We start from the raw sequence: 23,595 nt of genomic DNA on the forward strand, positions 1-23,595 counted from the left end.
CAGGGGTAGTCCAGGGCAGAAATTCCTGCTAAAAGACCCACCCCACCACCCTACTCCCAACCCCTGAAATTTGCAGACACATCCAAGTGATTTAAGGGCTGGATCCTGAAGATTCAGCTTTCAATAAAGCCCTTGGCATTTAGGCTCCTGACCATACCAGAACAGGGGACCGACCCACAGGTATACCTGTCACCCTCTGGTGCTGGGCAGCGTGGGACAACCAGGAGCTGTCAACTTCTTGGGGTCCCCAGCAAAACCTCACCTATTTGTGGAAGCAGCATCCGTGGGGCTCTGCTTTTTAGACCTTCCCGGTTAAGTGAGTTCCTTCTGCAACACAAGAAATGACTTCAGTGCTCAGCTTCTCAAGAGCTCGTTTAACAGCGTGCTGTGGGGATTAGGGGGACGACAAGGAATTTTAATAGAAGGAAAGCACTTTATAACTCACTTCCAAGTTGATTTGTACAGCCAAAGCTGCTTTGTTATTCTTTCACAGGGGAAAGATCCCAAGAGCAAACACCTTCAAAGGAGCAATCCAACTCTCCTTGAAGGCAGGAGAGGCAAACCCTGCAAGTCAAAGCAAGGGCTGAAACGTGCCCAGAATCTGTAAGTCCCTGAAGATCTCCGTTTGGCAGATTGCTGCAGCATCCCCTGAGTCTCAGAAGCTGGAGCCTCATGGGTGATGCTGCGCTATCAAAACACTGATGTAGGTGGAATTTTTTTATACCTAGAGCAACGCCGTGCTTAGGGTTACATCTTTAAAAGACTCTTTTCTTGGCGCTAAGGCTCATTTCAAAAGGGGAAATTTCTCTCCTAGAACCTCTAAACCCCTTGTGTTTGCACTGCACCCTCACGCAGGGTCCAGGGGCAGCGGGGAAGTGCCCAGGCCAGGACTTGGCTTGGCTTGGGTTTGGACAAGTTTAGACAAGACATGGCAAATCCAAGGCCCCTGCCCCAGCAGGCCGGCCTGGGTGGCTGAAGGGAAGTCGAATATCAACCTTCAGAATACCAACATTTGGGGGCAGAGGGATCTATCCATGATTTCCATGTATCTCCAGCCTGAGGCTTTGCATCCCTCGGGCAAGCGTCATTTCTTGGCTTCCAACCCACCGAACTGAACAGTCAGATTAAGGAATGACAAGACAGACGACATTTACTAACATTTGGCAGCCAGGCTGAGACAACGTCTCTCCACCATCGTTCGAGTAATCTCCCCTTGGAAAAGGCCCAGATGAGTGTTCCCGCTGCTCAGATGGTTCCAGAAGAAATGACTTGTAAACAGCAGTGGAAACCGTGCCAGGAAATACCAAAAGAAAAAAAACCATGCCGTTTCAACAACAATTTCAGAGCCGGCTCCAGCAGCGATGCTCTTACGAGCATTAAACACGGCCATCCCTGCGCAGCTCCTGGGGACGGCCTCCTGTGAGGGGCCTGCTCACCTCAGCGGTGGCACCCGGGCCATCCGCACTCGCCTCCACTGTTGGCCCCTTCCATCACTGATGAAACCCACAGCGCCATGGGAATGCCTCGGTCCTCAGCACCCAACAAATGTGCCGGGGCCTGCTTTTGAGTGCCACGGCCCTTGGGCGGGTTTCTGCTTCTGCCTTTCCTCATCGTCAGCACCCTGCACATGGCGGTCCGCGAGCAGGGCCTGGCTGTGCTGCAGTGCTCCTGGAGAGAAACAGAGGGATCAATGTCCTGGGGATAAATACCATGTAAATTCATTGAGAGAAATCTGCCCCATGGCCCTGTACCCCATCACGTACACAGCATCAAAAAGGCAGGAAAGGCCGCAATTCCCCCCGGAGCCTGGGCAGAGGAAGGCACCTAGGGAAGTGTTGCAGCTCAGGCTCTTTCTAGCAGCCACAGCTCCCCCTCTTTGAGCAAAGTGGCTTCCAGAAAGATCTCACATTGGCAACCCTCGCCTCCCACTTGGGACTTCTCCTACAGCTCTCCATACTTCTGAGCTCGAAGCCTGAAGGACTCAGCCAGCACTTGGCCAGGGAGTAATAGAGGAGATTCCCCTGCACCCCTCCTAAAACTCGGGGCTGAGGAGCCCCCCCAGACAGGCTCCTGTGACTGCACAATGACTGGCAATTAATGGGTACCAGAGAAAGGCGAGGCCAGTGTTCTTTCAGAAGTTAGCCTCCACACCACCAAGACAGGGCTCAAGAGGGACACTTAGCACAGATGTTGTCCAGACTGCCTCTGTCTCCATGCTTGGTGTTCACCGACACGAGGCCAGACTGCTGACTCTGCCACACGGGTCAGGCCTTTCAAATGTTAGGTCTAAAGGATCAAATAACAATTTATGCATTTGGAAAAAGAGAGGTGAACCGCAGACAATAAAAAGCATGGATTCGGTCATTTCTCTCTTTGAAAGCGGTGGAAGTTGTTCATCAAAATCCCCAAGCAAAAATCTCACTACGCGTCCCGTGAGCTATTCCCAGTGCCAGATCCGTACAAAGCTGTAAAATACACAGGCTACTTAAACCCTTCCTGCAGGGAGATCCGCAGCCACGGGCTGCACAAACCCAGCTGGGGAAACGCTGCATCAAAGCCCCGCTTCCAGACCGAGGTTCAAAATGAAACAGCAGAGCCGAGCTTGAGGAGGTGAGAATAGGGCCTGAGGTTTTCATGGTCATCAGCTCTAGGTTCTGTGCTGTGATAAGCATGTCCTAGGTCCCTTCTAGGTCCCCATATGTAAATCCTGTAACCTGCCTGGGAGGGTGGCTGGCAGCGCTCCCCGCACGCCTGGAAGGAGCAGCCTCCGGCAACCACCCAGCTTCCAGACCTCTCAGCTCTCCTCCAGCCAGACCCACGATTTGCTGCATGACAAAACGGAGCGATCATTTCCACCCCGGTCTCCAGAAAGGTAGTTCTGCAACCCGGGCTGATTAGCTACCACACCAGCCTCCTGTCCTTCGTATAAATCTAATGCCTTTGATTACATCATGCCAGAAAACTGAAATGTAAGTCAGATGGTTAAGGCATTAATGGCTGCACTGTAAAGACTCAACAATGCAAACCTTCCCAAAATGAACTGTCTTGACCTTCACCATGCTGACAATAAAAGTGTGACATCATGTGCAAACGAGCTTTAAATTTAAACCAGGTGCAGCAAGCTGCCTGGCGTCTTAGGGCTGCTGTGTAAACCACTAACATGCGAGCAGCTATGCTGGAGGCAAGCGAAATGCCAAGCCCGGACAGGACCCGCTCAGCAACAGAAACAGGTATAAGCAGCTGGTGTGGTGCAGGACAAAATAAAGCATCGCACTTGAAAAAGGCAGCTCTGGGGTTATTTGGTACCAATTCTAGTTGGGGCAAATGTTATTAAGTAAACACAAGTTTGCTGATGTTCATCTCCATGCGACGAGCACACTTGCATTCATACAGCTCTGGAATCAAGCCAGTAGTACAGTGATGAGGTTTGTCCATTTTTCTCTCCTATTCAATTCAAGACTCCCTTAGACTTTGCAGAATGCTTGGGGTTGTGCTCGCAGGTTGTCAGCCTGGACAGCAATCAGAGAGCTCTGTGATTTACAACCCAAAAACCATGGCCCTGCTCCAGAGCCCTTCCAGTGCAGCCATCACCCCTCTTGCTACTGCTCCTTAAAGAAATGTTCTGCCTTCCCCGGCCGCCCCTCACCTTGCTGCACAAAAATGCCCTTCCCACGTGGGTTTCTATGAGCAGTTTTCCACCTGCTTTGCCCTGCCCGGCTCCCGCCATCCATGCCTGGAGGCAGCGCTGGCATGGGGCACGCTGTGTGGCTGTGGCCACTTACATCTCTTCTGCTGGTTCTCGTTTCACAGAAGCAAAACAGAGGCAGGGCTGCTGTGGATGAAACCAATACCTAAGAGGAAGTCTACTGCAATTCTCTGCACCCTTCACATTTTGGAGAGCATAGCTCAAAGAGTAAAATCAAACTCTGCTGAGCTGACAGGTCCTGGAGGAGCAATGAGCACATTCATTGCAAGCTGGGTGCTGCAAGACATTGGTGCTCAGAATGAGGAATCACAGACAATTACACAGGAGAACACAGTGAACCAGGCACTGCTGGAATGATTTTAAGGAAATCACCCTTCCCTGGCTAGAGAAATGCTACAGCCCGAGCTGAGGCTAACAGCAACGCCATCACACTTCAGGAACCGAGGGCAGAGAACCCAGCACCAGGTTTGCTTCGCTAAGCGGGCAGGCCACGCACATGGCACGGGGAAGGAAAGATGACAAGCAAACAAGTTATGCAAATACTGTTCTTTATTTTCTGCTTTTTCGGAACATACCCTAGCTGTTCCACAGGGAATTCAGAATAGGAAACATGTTGCACAACACACAGGTCAGACATCAGCTAGGCCTTTTTTACATACAGATGATTTTTATTTTTTATTTTCAACAGAATTTCAACTCCACATTAAGCACGGTTGAATGAGCACTACTCAAACACAAACACAAAAAACATCACCACAAACTGTAGAAGTTAGGCAGCTCTTTTTTAATACTGAAAACTGTCTGCCACTGGCAGTCGTTAGGCAGTGATATGCCTCACGGTTTCTCAGTACGCAGAACAACTATAATGAATGCTTTCAACATTGAAGTCAACTGTAAAACAACAATTTTGGGTTAAGTGTTAAACCTAATTAGGAAAGGAGTTCTGCAGCAATCAATGTTACTTTACCTCCTGGGCTGATCGAAAGTTGAATCTCTGAGAGCTCATTAGGATGCCCACTATGGAGGTAACACTAATCTTCATCCCCGTAGGGACATTTGGAAACAACTTGATTATCTTCAAGCATATGCAGTGATGCAGTGGTAAAATGTCCATCCCCTTCTATTGTTTATACAAATATCAATGTAAGCCAAATAAAGATCCCAGGCTGCTGAATTAGCAGGATTCAGAATTTTGAACCTCACTTTGGCTCAGTAAGAGCTCGGGAGCTGGCTTACGAGAAAGGTACACATCTGCATCGATGGCGAAGCAATTAATCATTTGTATCCACAACAGGCACAATTCTGTCCTCACATATCCTTTGTAATACTGAAAGAGCATCAGCTGATGCTAATGAAAATGGTTTGTGTTCTTTACAATTAATCTTAAAATTAATTTTAGGAATTTATTTTAAACAAAACTGGCCATATTGGGTCAGGCAAAAAGTCCACAGTAATCCTGCTCTACCAGTGCCCAAGGGAGACGCCAGTGGAGGTACTTGCAGCCTCCCTGCACTGCAGCTTTTGGAGCACTGACTTCCAGATCCATACCAAAGTGATTATTTGTGCAGCACCAGTAATGAACATACTGTTCATACAGTAATGAAGTACAAGCCCATATCCTCTCTCATGGAAACAATGCGTTTACCAGCTGGGTAGGATTCAGCACTTGCCCTAGCGGCTCAATTGGACCATCACGCATTTTTCCTCATTAGGAGGATCGCAGGGGCATGAAATACGGCACCTTGAGTACACTCCGTGTGACAAAAATGATTTAAGAGCTCCAGATCAGCACAGGCTTCCCCTGTTACAAAGTTATGACATCTCCATGCTCCAAAAAGACAAATTCTTACAAGGACAGACATGACGGGCACACACCAAAAAGGCCTGCCTGCATCTAGCACTGACCTTAGGCAATGACCAGCTGCAGACACCTAGTGAAAACCAGAGCCACAAGGCATGACTAAAGGCAGACCGTTCACCCACGCTGCACTCCCCATAATGACCATGTGGAGTGCTCAACTAATGGCACGTTCCTGCCCAGAGCCACACAACTGGCCTGCTCGAAGGAACCTGCTTTGGCAGGGGGGTTGGACCCGATGATCTTTCGAGGTCCCTTCCAACCCCTACAATTCCGTGATTAATGCAAAACCGAAGTGGAGGGAAGGGGAAAGGAGTGACAGAGAGAGCAGGACGGTTTCAGTGTCTCAGTTTTCACTACACAGGGCCGTGAAAAAATTTTAAACCAACTTACTGCAATGAAGGTGAGTATTAAGAATGCAAACTGCTTAGAAACACGGGAGTAAAACAGAAGCATTTGCCACAATACTAAGACAGGTTAAGAACACTCTTGTTTTGCAGTACTCATTTCTGTAATGCTGTTTGCACACTCTCCGCACCCAGTTAACCACAGGCCATCTGAAACGTGAGCAGCTTTTAAACTGGCAAGGTACGGAAATAGGAGAATGAGTGAAAACAAATCAAAGGCTACCAAATAATTTTCATCTCTACATTTTTCTTCTTGTTCATCTGGGGAAAGGCAACCTTGCCAAGTGAGTTCAGAAATGCTAGCTACAGATAATAAAGTAGAACCACTAAAATTTAAAAATGTGGAAATATAGCCAAAAAAAATCTGTACACAAGAAGAAAAATATATTTAGACGCACATGACTCAGCAGAAAGCTCCAGAGCGGGTGTACATTTAGCTCAAAAAACCTCATGCTTGTGTACAACGGCAGCGAAACCCTTATACAGCCATAATGAACAGAAGAGTCTGTGGGAGATTCAGAGGATAAAAATAGTGTTCTTGCTTTGTTTTTTCATAGTGGAAAATGCTTGCACCTTTTTCTAAGCCCTTTCTCTTTCTGCCCCTCTCCCCACACTTTAAGTTATGTATCATCCAAGCTTCTTAAAAGTAGCAGGATTTCCAGCTCTTTTCAAGTGGAAGATAACGCATTCTGCAAAGCAATGTGCTCCTATCCTTCCTGCACTGCAGCCAAAATGTAATAACAGAGCTCCAGCAGAGGTGCAAATTGCTTCCCTTCATCCTCACGGTGTATTAACTTCACACACTGGCATTCATCATTCCAGAGCCTACCTACCAGGACAGTTAGTTAATAGCCAGGCTTGCATACCCACAGATTAAAAACAATTGTAGTGATTTCCATAGCATTACAGGGATCAACTGTAAAACTGACACCTTATTTCAGGTATTCTGTGAGTCCCCATTTTTTAACATGATGTACACAAACCCAGCTGTCTGTGTACGAGCAGAAGATTGCAGTGCAGGGCAAGGCTCCGCTTTTTCAGGAGAAAGTAAGAGCAAAGGCTTAGCAAAACTTTGTCAACTTTCAGCACCTTCACAGATAATATAAATCTGCTTTGTTAAGTCCTGCCGTTTAGAGTTTAAAATAAAGTGACTGCAATGATGTCTTACAACTTCCACTCAATAGTAAGCTACAAGAGCATATGATAAATGAGAAAATTTCCATAAAACCTCCCAATTCTAAGAAATATTCCTCCTAATTCCTAATGTCTGAAAAAAAAAAACCAAACCCAAAAAACAAAACATCTATACTTCATTGACACGTCTCCTGTTTTCCTAAAAAGTTTTGGTTCAGTCAGAAAATAATTTCTTGATCTACTGCTATCATCGATTTCTCAAGATACACTTCATTAAAGTATATTTTTAGCTTCTTACACTACTGTCAGAGAAAGCCAGTGTGGATGAACCCCTATAGTTCACCCCTATAGTGAACCCCAAAGCCCATCAAACAGCTATTAGAGGGTAGCCACAGCCAGTAAGGTGGCTATACCTGGTTACGCAGAGTTGAAAAAGAACTGCGAGAACAAAGGCAAGATGCAGAGCCTCAATCCCTAACGCTCACACAATGATGAGAAGCTGTCTGATTGACCCCTCGATCCCAGGAGGCCAGAGACCGCTCGAGCTGGAGGCATGCTCAGTGTGCACAGATTGCTCCAGCAGGTCAAGTGTGAGGTTTGTGAGAAAAACACTCATCTACTGGCTGCTGCTGCACAGGAAGGCAGTCCTACTCCCTCCACCCTAAAAGAGCTCACTCATTTTTTTGGCAGATAACTTGTCACATCTCCTGGTCACACGGGCTTTCTGCTAGTTAAACACGCTGAGCAGGAGCCACCGCCAGTGCTGGTGCCCTAGGAGAAGTTGTGACCTTCTGGCCAAGAGTGGAATGCTGTTTCTGGTAGTGACAAACTCTTAGATGGCTCACCTTGCATCATGAAACCTCTGCTAGAAGCTTTGTGATAAAAATGACTGCGACCTTTTCCAGAATATAGTGTACCAATTCCTACAGAATGGGGATTCAGCCAAACTTGTGAGTTACTGCCCGTGCCTTACCACTCAAGTCTATTTCTGTATTAAACTCCTAAGTCGAAGAAAATTCCCGAGGCACAAAGGATTCCTGAAGCAGTACCAAGCTGCACAACCAACACCACCTGGGTGCCTTCAGGCCATCTATCAGAAGTGAAAAACATCTTACAGATCCCGAGAGTTGAGTGATCTGTTTGCACTGGAGCTCAATAACACAGACCTGCTGCTAAGAAGTTAGAAATGCCAATTTACTGGGGCATCTTCCCTGTCTCAAATGATAAAACATACGTCAACACATTAACAGCATTGTTTCAGCAGGATTTTCCAGCTAGAGAAAGGTGTGCTAACTGTGCACCTTACGGACAGAAAGAAAATATAAATGGCACTTACTAGCTGCTTCCAAATTACATAGATAAATTACTTTGCTATGTTTTGTTTGTGTCTTATACCAATTCTCAGATGTAAAAGTGCTAACCTAAATTAAAAGAAATACTGCATCTGGAAATGATGAACTTTCCCACTCTCTAAATCAAGCCATTTGAGTCTGAGGTCTAATTTCTTAACTTTACACAAGCCGTTCCTGTGGAGGCTTAACTTCTTTAGGGCATATAGTCTCTAAAGAGATTAGGTTATTTTAAAGCCATCCTATTCCATCTGATAGTAACAAATTTAAGAAGGTTTACCATGATATTAGTAGAATGAAAGCAGTGGAAGATATGAGGAATTTTTGTGGTGGGCACCCAATACCATACATACCAGAGCCCAGTTGGTGTTGAAAATTGCAGTCACATTCCATTTAGGCCAAGAAAGAATTACAGAAGGGTACATTAAATTTTAGAGATCTGGGGTAAAACTAAGGTCCCATAAACATAAAATTTCCTTTGACTTCAACACAGGCAGAATTTCACATTTCAAGCCCAAACCTCCTCTGACACACAGCAGTACATAACATTTAGATATGCTCTATTTCAAACATGAAACACTAGTAGAAATGGGAGTAAGAGAGAAAAAGAAACATTTTCCACTGTCAGGAATAGTGAGGTAAATTGAATAACATTCAAAAGCAGACATTAATTGAGAGATATCTATTTTTAACTTGAAAATTGAGACTTCCTAATGCTACTAAAACCTATTAAGCTAGATGGGCAAAAGCGTCTAATTTAAAAATTACTTCAGTATGATTCAAGTACACAGAGGTATAAAACTGTATTCAAGAAAACAATTACCACGATGTGCCCATTAAACTGGGCTAAGGCTCTTGGTTTCTGAATCCATATTTGGATAAATTAGGGTGAACATTTGGAATCAGGAAGTTCTTTATATGAACTGGCTGAAGTTTTGGAAATTATTCAAGCAACAGAAGTCTTTCACTGTTAGGATAATGTGTGGCATGCACATCAGGATTGATATAAAATCTGTCCATATCATTCTCTCTAAAAGAAAAGTTATTTCAAGGTTCTGCTTTTGTTCACCATGTGCACTAAACTGTTTTTGCATTGCAGAAATTCTCAAGAGATCTTTTTACCTGTCATGATTACATCATTAAAAACTAGTATTTTAGAATAGCAAAGACTTATTGTGCAATAACTGAAGAGAGTTCCTTCTCAAGATTAAAGAAAGAACATTACTAATGGACTAAAAACCAGAGGATTATTTCTTCGACAGTGATTTCTTTAGGATGTTCAGCATTCATTTCAGTAGTTTTGACATATCTCTGGTTCTTGATGTCCTCCTGAAGCCCACTTCAGACAGTAACAATACGCTGTTACTGATTAATCCAATTGAAAATTATTAGAACTAAACTGAGAAGACCAACGCAAATGCCAAAAATAACCAATGCACATGCCTGTGAAGAAAGAAAGAGAAAAATTAATGTTTTACTGAAGAAAGCATTTTACATTTCTAAAGCTTATGACTGATGATGAAAAAAACCTGTAAGGACAGGTTTAAACAGTGTCTTTTCAAATAATCTTTTATGCTGCAATTATTCAGTCTTCAAATACAATGCGTCTGCTTAGGGTGAAATGAAACTAAGTCTGCCCTGAGATGGTTTCTCTGGGAACTCCCAGAACAGTTTAGTTTGCTCGCAGTATCAGTATGAAAACTGCATAGATGGACATGCTTGACAAAAAAAACCAAAAAAACATAATTAGCCCTTTAGAGCTCTGAATGAATTAAGAAACCGAATTTGTATTTTACCAAAATTTAAATGACAATGGATTCTTTATATTTCTGAACAGCCAGGTTACAATAAGGAAACCACAATTCAAGATACAATAGATTGTGAATTTCTAACAAGGCCCCCAATTTTTTTGTAACTACTCAAGACTTTAAATGATCAGAAGAGCCTCATCACAAAATTTTCTTTCAGGTTCTCTGATTTATCAACACAAGAGCAGCCCTGTGAATCATAGGAATAGCAGATAATCTACGTATAAGCAGTTTGTTGGCATTTTAGACGCTGTCACAGAGTTGTTCTGCTGAGCAGTGGTTAAAAAGAAGCAGAGTTATAGCGCAAAAAGCAGGCTGCTGCACAAATTCCAACTAGAGCTTAACATACTGTGCCAAAAGAGAAACCATAAAGGAAAAAAAAAATCACCATGTTTTTCAGAAGGCTTACACAGAAAACAAGCATAAACACTGTTTCACTTAAATGCAGTTTGGCTTTGTCCCATCTGCCCAAACAACATCAGAGTAATGCGTAAAAAACAAAGAGAAACTGGATTAAAAGTTGACATCTGAAAACTATAGGGAAAAGCATGTATTCAGATCAGTGGTCCAGCCCACAGACATACTGCTACTCTAAGAGGTCTTGTAAAAAAGGAGTTTCAGAAACAGCAGAGCTAACACGAACGATAAAAGAAAATGCTCACAGATTTTGCAAACTGCAATGAAAACAGGAACTTTGCCCCTTGGATTACATGCTCTACAGTGCATTAAGATGTATCTAGAATAAGCTTCTTTAAATATAATTAGCACAAGTTGAATAAAAGCATACCCCAAGTTTCTGTGGTGATAGGAAGTCCTCTCTGCTAAGCTTCAGATAAAATAGTCCAGGATATATAAAAAGCAAACATGTTGACGTGGTTGAACCTTTAAAAAACAGAAAGTAAGATTTTACTTGGAGCAAGATTAAAATATACTAGCTCATCATAATACTGAATTTCTTGAATAAAAATAAAAATAATAAAAAAGCAAACAACAACTTACCAACTACTCCAAACATGTTTTTAATGTCTGGCACATATATTGCAAACAAAACAACAATTGTATTCAGTGCTAAAGTGACAAAGATATGGCAAATCCATGACACAGGAAGATGAGAGAAAAATAGCATCAATACTGCTTTCCTTGCCTGCATAAAAGGAAGAGAAACATTGCATGGTTAAATAAATGCATATATTTTAATCTTATTTCAATTTCATAAACAAGAATTGTATCATTTCAGATGTGAAAGAACATTTTAAATCAAATGCAAAAATAATTTGGTAATAGTTAAATGAAGTTTTGTCTTTCTGTAGCATGGAAATAACTAAAGTATTAAAGCGATATTTATCATGTGGGCCCTTAGTCTTAAGGAACAATTCCTTATTTGCATGGACAATAAAAGGTTTGGGGATAATCTTTTGTCTCTGAGCATGCTTGTTAGGAAGTAACACTGCTGCCAACTTGTATGTAATCTATACACTACTTATATATACATAGTTTTAACTGTTGCTTTTTTATTTTTTATTTATTTTTTATTTTTTTGTCATAACCGAATGAATTCTCTCAAACCTACCATGGTATTGATAAGCTAACGTATTTTTTTTTCCAGTGGTGAAATAAGTCAATATGTGTTTTCAATTTACAATGAAATTGAGTTTTCAAGTGTAAGTTTGTTTGTGTGTGCGTGCGTGCATGTAGAAAGGAAAATCCAAGTCAGCAAAACTCAATCTAAGAGGAAAAGAAAATCAAACTAAATAAACTTTAGAAGTTCTGAATTCTCTAAATTAAAAACAATGCTGTGGGCTAGTTTTAATCTGAAATCTGTCTCAAGAGCACAAATTAGCTTAGTGGTTAGTTGTTATTTTGGAGCTCTCATGGAACATATGCAAATATGTGGTCTTTGATCAATCACTTGACAAGTGAATAAAATACACAAGACTAGATGTGACTCAAATATTTCAGTCTGCAAAGCATTAGTGTTACCATTGCTTATGCCAGCTTAAAAATGTTTAGGAGTACTCACTGGGAAGTGGATTAGAGGGACTGTCAAAAGCACAGCAAACAGTATGGCTAATTTAACAGTCAGGATGACAGTATCATGTGGCAGGTACTTGTTGTAACTTTGCAGCAATTCAGAGTCCACTTTGTCTGAAAAACAGAAAAATTAATTGTTTTCTTTATCGCCTGAGACCTAACAGTGAAATAATTAGCAACGCATATTAAGCTTACATTCAAATTGATCATTTTGCTTGTAACTAGTGCACAGTGGGAGGGGGTGCACAGAAGTATCACTGATATACCAGCTCTAACTGATACATAACCCAGAGAAAACTTAAAAAAAAAAATAAATAATAATAATAATAAAACCTTCAAAAGGCAAGACCCTATGAAGCCTCTGATGAATCCAAAGCCATCTAAGAGAAGATACAAATATGGAGGAGGAAGGATTAAAAAGATATTCCATCCTTGTAGATACGTGTTCTGAAACTTTCAATCCACTCACTATTCAGGCAATGTTTAAACTTACCTGAATTTTGCTACATTAGCTAGGCTTAAAATAAAAGACCAGTTTTAGTGGCTTGAAACGATGAGCTAACACCACAGGTAAAGTCTAGAAACCTCCTGAAAACATCTCTCACAGAACTAAAGAAAACATACAGATATTGGTATCCACAAGTCTTAAATCTTTTCTATGGGAATATTTTGAACAAATAACAAAAAGCACCATTCACAAATTAAAACGTGGGTTTAGTCAAAGTCTGGACTCCCAGATATACTGACGCTTGACAAAGGGCCTGAAACTTAAGGAGGGGCTTCATTTCACTAATAAAGAAAATGCAACTTGACTGATCAAGTCTTTACACAACTCTTCCAATCCTAACATGTCAGGAATACCGTAACCTCCGGATTCACTTTTCTAGGCTCCAAATACCTGCATGGAGGCTGCTAGAGTTCAATTTAGAGACTTGTCTCAGTTAGGACCTGGTTTGGTACAGATGCTGTACAAACCTGTTGACAAATACCATTTGAAGAGTAAAAAATCTTCAGTAGTGTGAAAAACAAATTGTATTATTTTTGCTGTCTTGCCAAGTAAAGAGAAAGGATACATGAAATGAAGCCAAGTATACAGTACTGTAAAACTTGTTCTGTTTGTATGAAACAGACAACACCAGATTCTTTTTGTTCAACTAGAAACCAGGAACAAATTCGCTTTGCTAAATTGACTGAAATGCATTTTCCCTTTTTTTCTTTTTCCAGAAACATTAAGTGATCTGTGAGGTAAAATTTCACGATTTGAAAGAAAAGCTGCAATTTAATTTAAAGGAAGAAATGTTCAGAACTATGCTAGGGTGTGTGCTTTTCTTATCCACTGCCTATACATATATTGGTGTACTGCTGGATGACATGGAGAAGAATATTTAGCATCGGTTATACTTTTAAAAGGTATTTCTAACAACAAAAAATATCTATTTTGACACTTAAGACTGATTTTCCTCCACGCCAAATGGAGGCAAAGTGCAAAACAATGACACCTAAAGGCTGACAATTTGGTTTCCTATAGCACCCGGAGAACAGGGGACTGTGTTGGTAACACAACTAACCACCCCAAAAGCTTTCGTATCACAGCTCTACTTTCTTCAGAGTGTGAATCTTGTGTGATCTCCATCACGTGCACATTTAGCTTTGCAAAACCCAGTCTACTGTGGAATTACTACGGTATTGTAAACCGTGTGTACATCTTCACCACAAGTTACTTTTGTACTACTCAAGGCAGAAGCGGGACAGAGATGAATCAGCACCTGTATCCTTCACCTTTGTCTAAGACATTTGCCCTTTTAACCTGAAAAGCTTCACTACTGCCAAGCTGACAGCAAAAGCCAGAGTCCAGAAAGCAGCCTGCTCCTTTGACTGTATGTGCTTTTTTGGAGTTCAGAATGGACCACGTTTTCACCAAAGTCCAGTCAGTGTATGAAGTTTCAAATCCGCAGAAAACAATATAAAACTTCTGAGCCACAGAAAGATGAGTTTCAAAGAGGAAACTTTTTTGTTTGTTTGCTTTCAATTTAAAATAAAATGGTTTGCATTTTCTTGGACTGGTGTTTTAGGAACAGAGAACAGATTCTCTCTATTTAAAGAAGTAAGTTAATTAAACAAGACAACCAAAAAGTTAAAAAAGGAGCAGAAGCTTGCAAGGGAAAGAAGTAATATCTTACAAACATTCACTGTTGGTTCTGGTGTTTTAGGCTCTTGAGTCAGTTACTAAAAGAAATCAGGCTTGCAGAAAACCAGAAATGTTCACAGTGAAACAGACTAGAAATCTGCAGTCAGAAGGCCTTGCCCCAGAGAAACCGTGACAGTGAAGGTGACAGGAATTGGGACTGTTTCTAGGACTCCCTTTTTTTTTTTTTAATCTTCCTGTGGAGATCTCATCTGACTCTCTAACAGTGAAGCTCTCATCCTGAATCTCTCACAGTGGCACTTAAAATTATATTTTCCTACAAATCACATGGAGGCAGTTAATTAAATTAGGAAACAGTAACAGCGGCCTATACGCTATTAGGGGTTTCAAGACTCCCCATGTAATTTTTCAACGGATTCTGAGTATACAGGGAACATTTTCAGACAGTTAAGGTCAGACATACGCTAATACTTGGAAAACAAGGTGCAAAATTTCCTAGAAATCTGGAATTGCTAGCTCGTGAAAGCCAACATTCTTGCTGCTTTGTCAAGCACTATCCCAAAGCTATGATCAAGAAACGTAAAACACTCCGAAAAGGAGAGGCAAGTCCTAATCAGAATACCCCAGTGTTATTGTCTTACTGTCCTTGTGGGAATTTTTATTCATTCCAATCCAGACAGGCTAGCATGTGACCATCCCGTATGAAGGGTGAGTTTTCAGAAGACATTAGAAAAATCCACGTAGATGACTGCGATGCACTTACATGATGTCATTTGTATGATACAACTGCGGAAGACAGATCACTTAAGCAGAGGCAACTCGATCTGAAAACGTGTGCTATATTAGGCAAAACACACCACAACAAATCTAAAGCAGGATGCTTAGAGATAAATGACATTTCCTAGAAATGGCACCACCGTGACATTATATGACAATAATGAAAACACTCTCAACCTGCTAACCGTTCAGAAGATGACAGAACAGCTGCTAGCTCTGTTATGTAAGACTGCTAAAATTGCTTTATGAAACAGACACACACCTACTTCTGCCAAGATTCTGATGGACCTTAAAAAGCCACTATGTAGATAAGAGTTTGGAAATCTGAGTATTTGCAAAACACAATAGCAGTCACCTGTGTTTAAACTCAACTAAAAAACTGCTCCCAAAAGTATACAAGAGTCCCACGCAGGGTTATTAAATTGGTACTCAAGTACCTTGTCATGTAAGCTCTATAGCAAATGGAACTGGAAGATATCCATAGAATTTAGTAGGGACAGTTTCATTGCCACTTTTCTGCTTGGTAAATAAAAAAGGTATATTTACTTTATCAGGTATTATGTCGACAGCATCTCTAAGAAATGTGTGTTTCTTGCTTCAGAACACGTATCAAGCAGATACCACCTCCAGCTCAGGAACCACATGGAACACAATTTATTGAAGATGGGAAGCATGTACTAGGAAGACCAACTCAAATCTTACGCTTTAATTTTTTTTTTAATTCTTCCCTAGCCTTTTGTCATTGCCCTCCACTGAAGTCAAGCCACAAAATCAGATGGACCTTTCGTCTGATTCAGCCCTTTTAATTTTCTTATCTTCCTTGCCTATTTTTTCTGGAGTCCTCTAGGTTATCTTTACCTTGTGCATGAAGAAAAGGTATCACAAAGAAGTCACTTTGTGCAATCCTTTAAAATAAAACTTCCTGTTATTTTAGGAAAGGAACTAAACTTCCAGCAGATTTTGAGTGAAATAGCTAGTGCTAGTTCTGATAAATTTGTAAAAAGCCAAAACCAAAACAAGGAAGCAATACATGCTTTGTACCCAAGCTGTATCAGACAAGGCACAAATGACTGCAAAACTACATGTCTCCATGACATCAGGGCTAGCTTACTGAACGTCACAACCCTTACAAAAAAGGCAGCAGCCTCAGCGCTACTGAGAGACTACAAAACAGGTGGGGATATCACAGGGTTAATAGGCATGATGAATTTTGCTAGAAGATACAGCCTTAGAAGAGAGGTTTCAAACTTGCTGGACCAGCAGACTCTGCCACAGATCTCGAAATTTCTCTCACAGACCATGATTTTCACTTACACTCTGAGAAGTCAATGAGACTAACACTTTGCAGTATCAGGCATATCCTTAAGTCTTCACAGGACCAAGATTTCTGAGAATTTAAGTGTATCAATGCATAAACAAGCCTGAAGTTCTCCAGACAATGCATGCATCATTTATTATTAGCCTGCATTCTGGAGAATACTTGGAGAACATACTTACCATAAAATGTCAGATACCCAAACAAAGCAGACATAAAGTAAATTAGGAAACTCAGGCCAATTCCTGTGACAGTTACATTCTGCATTCTACTTTTGGATGGACTAAAATGAAAAAAAAAAAAGAGAAAAAAAGAAAATGAGTGTTGTTTAATGTGAACCATTGAACACCATGCGTTCTACATTATTAAAAAAACATAGCAGTTTGCCTTTCATAAGAAAGCATATTCTTAATTTATGGCCACAGTTATTTGCTGAGTCTATGTTCTCAGTAACACTTGTTTTTCTTACAGTATTTTTAATCTTGCAATTAAAGTGCACTTTCCATGCAGACAACAAACACTGTCCCTATGTGGTAGGGAATTTAGACATGCCAGAGTGATATATGTGAGTGTATATGTATATATACATATAAATTTATTTTATTTTTTTTAATCAAAGTTTTGATTTATAAAGGATGATAAACATCCAGAGACAGGAAGGCAATCTGGGCCAAAATCCACCGAATCTACTGAAATGCAGTTTCAGTTACAGCAATAAAAACTAACTAGTAAGTACCTTAGCAAATGACCTTTTTTTCTCCAGATGGCCAGGACAATGTACTGACATTGCTGATGGAACCATATTTGCTACTTTTCTCTCCTGTAAGAGAGGAAAAGCCAGTACAGACTAGAGCTGTACACCTCCCAAAAACATGAAGGCTACCGAGTTTGCATTGCTTGACAGCACTGACTTTAAAATATTCAGGATTAATTTAGGGAAAATATAACAGGAAAGCTACCATAATATTTTAATGTTGCCTGTGTTTTCATGTATTACCTCTGGAGCTCACAGTAAATCGGCAAGACGGAGGTATGGCAGAGAAAAGAGAAGGCCATAGTTGGTATTGCATAAGCACTCTAAAACAGAAGAACAACGTATTTTAGGTTGTTTGTTATTACAGATGGTTGGAAAATTATCTGAATGAATTCAGCGTTCAGTACAAGCCTTGGAAGACAAAATCTTTCCATATTAATGCTTCAAGATAAATCTTCACAACACAGAATGGTGCCTCTGAATCGTTCCACAGAACTGGACCTTTTCAACTGGTATCTCTTCAAGTGCTGTTCCTAGCTTACTATTTCATGATCAGGAGAGGTCATCAGACAGCAGGTCAATCAGCTAACAAGTCGGAGGCTAAGAACTTAAGAGTAGGATTTGCCGCAGAGTCCATGTATTGACCATGAAATTTTCTAAGAAGTTTTCTAAATTTTAATATTCATAGCTACCTATCAAATTATTTACTCCATTAACCTTGGTTTCACTATTTTCTCATTATTTCATAAAAAATTGGATACAGCACCCAGAAAACATAACGTGCTTTAGCATCTGAAGTTTTAAGATAGTTACATAATTAAAGTTGTAACCACACAATTAGTGGTATGTTATTTCAAAAACTTGTACTAGCAGAGATGAATCATCTCCTATAGCTTACTTTAATTGCCAAGTAGCAATTAAAGTATAAAATAACCTAAACTACAACAAGGCCCATGCTGGTAAAAAAAAATATGCCACTTTCAATTGATAAAATTAAAAAGGCAAAATGCAGTATAGGTTCTACAAAGTACAAAAGGCCAGACCGAAAGCTGTAACATCATGGTAGATGCTTCTGGTCAAAACAAAATTTCTTCTTTGATCTACATTTACATCTGTCTGATGTTTGCACTGCCCAAGCTTTCTTTTTCTTTCTTTCTTTTTTTTTTTTTTTGGGGGGGGGGGGGGGATCAGATTTTGTTCTTTCAGACAAATGCAACCAACTGCAGCCCTCTTGAGTTCCAATACGCTATAGGCCTGTCCCAAACTTATTCTTCTCTTTTCCCCTTCCTCTTCACCCAGCAGAGACCGGAGTGCCAGGGGAGGTTTAGGTTGGATATTATGAAAAGTTTCTCCACTGAAAGCTTTGTGAATTGTTGGAACAGGCTGCCCAGGCTGAATCACCAACCCTTGGAGGTATCTGGAAGACGTGCAGATGTGGTGCTTAGGGACGTGGTTTAATGGTAGGCTTGGCAGTGCCAGGTGAACAGTTGGACTTGATGATCTTAGAGGTATTTTCCAACCTAAATGATTCCATGATCCTATAATACTTCCTTCTCCTGCAAGACATAGCGGGTGGTGACACAATTTAAATGCCAGATTAATTAACAAATACCTGAGCTGGCATCCAATGAAATGCACAAGATTGCATTAGGCCTGAAGAATTAGCTTCAGGTAAGCAAAAAATAAGATTAGGTCCAGGCAGTTTCAGTAAACCTGTTCTTCAAGGAACTAAAAGTGTGCGTACAGTCAAGCAGCAGTGACTTCCAGCACATTAAGTTGGCTTGATCTGACTGCATCATGAGGCTGACCACCGCTGGATCTGTTACACTTAATACTTCAGTCACATTTGCAAAATGTTTTCATTAAATGCTAACTTGGACACCCAGCCTTCATATAAAAAATGAAAGAGAGACTGGATAACGCTTGGCAGTAGGTATAGGAAATATTTCAGCAGCCTATAACTAGTTTTACAGAAGTTTAGCTTACCCTGGATAGAGATTAAACCCCAATTCTTTAACACCCTCCCCTTTAGTTAGCTTACTGTTAGTAGAGATTACCTCTTTTGAAAGATGAAAGAGCTTTGCTTTACAATCTGCCGTAGAATTTGAAACCTGTAAGACATACATGCAAAAAACATGACATAATGAAAGAATGAGCCCAGACCACAGACGTGAAACTTTTTGGTTTCTCGACAGTAAAACTGAGATGGCTAAGAAAAGAAGGAATTTAAATCACAAGTAATTCTGAAAGTGTTAATGTAAAAAAAAGCATTCCAGTTATTAATAAAATTAGAAGAACTACAGAACAGCATGTACTTTACCTGTAAAGGTTCTATTGCACTCTTCAGCGGTAAAGGACAAGGGATGGACCACTTTTTTATCATAACCTGCAAAACACCACATTCAATGTACGAATGATATCCTAAAAATCAGGTTACATTTAGATATATATAGAGATAATAACGGACAGTTGGCGTACAAAGCAGGCAGCTACACCCACAGTAAATCAAGCAGTTTGACTAGTAGATAGTTGGGCTACAGAAAGGGGGACTCGACAGAAAAGCCTGTCCATGCCATTCCATCCAGCTGCTCAGTAATCACAGCTGGCAGCCTTATGGCTTGCCCGTCTGGAGGTGCTGTACTGAAATGAGCTATGACATTAACAGAAATACAACCAGTGCTCCGCATTCACTCCCTCTGTGCTCCACGCTAACTGCCTCCCATACAGAATAGCTGCTGGGTTAGCTATCCCAGGCTCCTTCGCTAAGTAGACAAGCCCTTAACAGAGATAGAGCAGAGCCTAAGGCTAATCTTAAAAGGCAGAAACATATGGTTTGGACTAGAAAGCAAAGGAAAAACAATAAATGCAATTATTGTCCCAGAATGTCATTGGGGCTTTAGCTACACCCTGCTGGTTTAGGGACTGCCAAGTAACAGTGCTGAAAATCAAAGGGAAATTAAAGTAAGGAACGTTACCTCTTTTTTCAGGAGGCTAGTTTGAAATGATAGTTATATTGCTCTCGTCACCCTAATTAATTTCCTATTGTAGTTGCTTGGCTTTAGAGGTTATAATTCTTTTGAAGCCTAGAGCAAATAATTAAAAACTTAATTAAAGACTCAGATTCATGGGAAGAATAACATGGAACTCAGTGTTTCTTCTGGCTCAAAGAATCCACTTCTTGCTTGCAGCCAAGTGGTGCTTCCCAGAGAGCAAGGATTAGGTGCTCCCTCTTGCCACCAGTGCCAAGAGAAGCAAGGGAATGCTACCTCGGGACAAACTGTGGGGCATGCAAATAGCAGGTACACAACATGCCGAGTGTTGTGGCAATAACACACAACTTAAATTGAATAAATGGATTCAAACAAATTGCCACTCAAGATATGGAACTAGGAAGCAGCTTGCACAACAGCACTCCGTAAACTTTGTGAAAAAGGATTAAAAGTGAAAATAGGATTCCTCCAACCACGTCTCTGACGCTAAATTGGCAGTGCTTCGTATCAGGTCTGTTCTTCTTTGCTTCCTGACTGGCCTAACTGCCTCCCTCTGTGCCATGTCAACTGCAATGCCACCCAAGGAAAGGTGGAAGAAGGGAGACACTGCTGGTACATCAAGAAGCTCAAACAAAGAGCGAGCATGGGAGAGGAAGGAAAGGACCAAACACCAGAACATGATTTGGGCCTTTACACGCACATGTCTGCCTCTGCAACATCTCCTCCTTCCATGCAGTGAGCAGAAACAATGAGCTCGGACACAGATGCAGACTGCTGCACCACAGCCCTGGATGCGCGGCAGCGCTACCTCCCCAGGATGCCTAAGGCTCTTGGCTAGCTGAAGGCATTTAGGAGGCCGAGCAAGAAGGCAAAGCAGTTTTTCAAAGAGATCTGTATATTTAAAAGGTACCTGTGTAGGGAAAATAAGGGAGATGTTTCAAAAGCTCCAAAGTAAAAGGCTTTGTTTTTAAGTAAAGGGCTTTTAAGTAAAAGGCTTTGTTTTTTAGCTCTGGCTAAGGCTTGAATAGGCTTCCTAAGCAACGAAAAGCTGCATGGAGCTGAGGGGGGAAATAAGCTGTGCTTGGCAGTGGTGGGCGTGGGTGCAGGGCTTCCAGCAAGCCAACAAGCAACCTTACATATATATATTGCAGAGGTCGGGGGGGGACAAGAAAAACCAACCATAAAAGCTGGAGCACATTCCTCTAAAATGAAATGGATACGGATTAAGAAGAAATTGAAATGGAAACAAAAGAAGACAATGCACTAGATGCATTTCAAATCTATAACTTTATTTGCCTACCTGCTTAATTATTCAGATCTGTTCAGATTCCTGATTGCAGTATGCTCCTTATTTCTAACGAAGTTGCCAACAGGAAGAGATTGTTAAGCTGGCAGCACAGCTCAGTTAGCTGAGCAGGCGTGCAGGCAGCACAGACAATCCTCTGGAACTTCAAGCCTATTCCACATAAACATTGTCTTTTGAGTATAACAAACATTTGGTTTTAACTTAAAAAAAAAAAAAAAGAAAAAAAGAGGGAAAACCTAAAGACAGATTCTAATGGAAATAGGGTATTTTCAACCCACACCAAAACCACTGCTAAAAATAAAGCCAGAGGTCTCAAAATGTTCTAACGTTCTCAGGGGGTGTTGCTTTTTGGTATCATATGGAGGGAGAACAGGAACCCCTTTATTTCAGCAGTACTAACAGCATTCAGCAAAGAGAAGCTCTCTGTGTGTAACATCATTCATTACATATGGCAGGTTCCCAATCTGCCTCACATTTTGTTCTGGGAACGTAAACAACAGATTTAGAAAAATACCACCAGGAATCATTAACACCTTTGTTGAACAAGCTACCAATAGGGCTGTCTCCATAAAAAAAAAATCTGTCTTTACTCTTCACCAATATTCGGATGCAGCAAGGGGGAAGGCAATAAAAAAAGTGCAATGCTCACATTTCATTCCTCTTCATTTAGGATTCACATCAGGAAGGTATTCAACAATCAGAAACAAGAGAAAGTGCTCAGGACCTCACAGAATCTGGCTTTCAATTAATAGTAACATACATACGTGTTTTTTCTTCCTCATCAGTTCATCTCAGTGTTTTCATTTTTTCCAAGTGAAGACTATAAACAGTATATTAACTTTACAGGAAAAGATGCTGAAGCCCAGACAGGAGATATGTGACCTGCCAACGTCCCACGGCAGAGCACAAGAACAGTCTCCAGCCCTTTGACTCAGTGCACTCACCAGACCATAGTGACCAAGACGTGCTCTCTATAGCACCTACCTTTTCTGCATGCTGTATTAAAACTGCGGCTTACTGGCAAAAAGCTTAACAGATGGTATGCACTTGAAAATGCATAGAATTATTGTATATGCAAAATATGATTGTATTACTTCCATATGACTAACACAGCTTTCTTCTGGAATAAATTAGAGCGTATCTGCCATACAGAAATTAACATTGTGCAAACTAAAACACCATTTCAACAGCACGTATCACCCACTTCAAAGCAATTAGATACGAAAACTAAACCACAGTTAACTCCTTTGAGTTTCAGAGTCTGAAAAAGTCAGATAAAATACTCCATGAATAGTATTAGTTTTCTCTGAACATCCATAACAGCTTTTAACTATATATATTTTTTTACCTCAATTAGATTTTCGGTGGCTCTTTCTTTGTCATTTAACAACAAAGATTAAGCAAACGATTTCTACCACTTCATAAGAAATGTGCCCTCCTTCGTTAGAACTCCCTGCATGCTTTTCTGTTACAGGGAATCAAATCTAAACCCTAGCTCGAATCATTGCAGCTTGTAATGTCTGCATGCAAGCCTTGTTTACAGACTTGCTTTCTCTGAGCCCAGAATTACTTTCAAATGCATCCATGCGCTAGGACAGCTTTCTTCAGACATCTGTGCAAATTCACAATGAAATATAGGAATCAGACTTGTTTTAAAACTCTTGCAAATAGCTTTGGCCCAAGACCTATTTCAGCATTACAGTTAGAACTTTGTTGTTGGTGTTGGTTGTGTTTTTTGTTTTTGTTTTTGTTTAAGATAAATTTTAGGAAAGAGGTCAAAAGTTAAAGTAATTTATAAATATTACAAATGAATTTCCATTAGCTCTGGAGAGGCCGTGGCTGCTCCTCAATGCTAAACTTTGGAAGAATACTTCCCAAGGTCCTACAAACACTGCAGCTCTCCAGGGATACCCTAGGGAGATGTTTTGACAGCTTTGAAGTTTGGTTTTATCACATGGTTTAGTTCCTAATGGATTGCCTTGGTCTCCTGGATGGCATGTTTGTTCAACTTGCC

General features: G+C 41.0%; 1 protein-coding gene across 1 annotated transcript in view; it reads right to left on the reverse strand.

Moving 5' to 3' along the window:
- Nucleotides 1-4,237: 4,237 nt before the first annotated feature.
- SLC38A6 (solute carrier family 38 member 6) overlaps nt 4,238-23,595 on the reverse strand; it is a 45,167-nt gene continuing 25,809 nt past the window's right edge. The window contains exons 9-16 of the mRNA XM_083837631.1: nt 19,606-19,671; nt 19,343-19,396; nt 17,529-17,608; nt 16,714-16,814; nt 12,283-12,407; nt 11,262-11,406; nt 11,050-11,144; nt 4,238-9,897 (exon numbers count right to left, since the gene is read on the reverse strand). Of these exons, the coding sequence (XP_083693757.1) occupies nt 9,817-9,897; nt 11,050-11,144; nt 11,262-11,406; nt 12,283-12,407; nt 16,714-16,814; nt 17,529-17,608; nt 19,343-19,396; nt 19,606-19,671 (747 nt within the window). The 3' untranslated portion in view covers nt 4,238-9,816. The remainder of the gene's footprint in view (nt 9,898-11,049; nt 11,145-11,261; nt 11,407-12,282; nt 12,408-16,713; nt 16,815-17,528; nt 17,609-19,342; nt 19,397-19,605; nt 19,672-23,595) is intronic.

This window comes from Anser anser, assembly GCF_964211835.1.
Source record: "Anser anser genome assembly, chromosome: 5".
NCBI lineage: Eukaryota > Metazoa > Chordata > Aves > Anseriformes > Anatidae > Anser > Anser anser.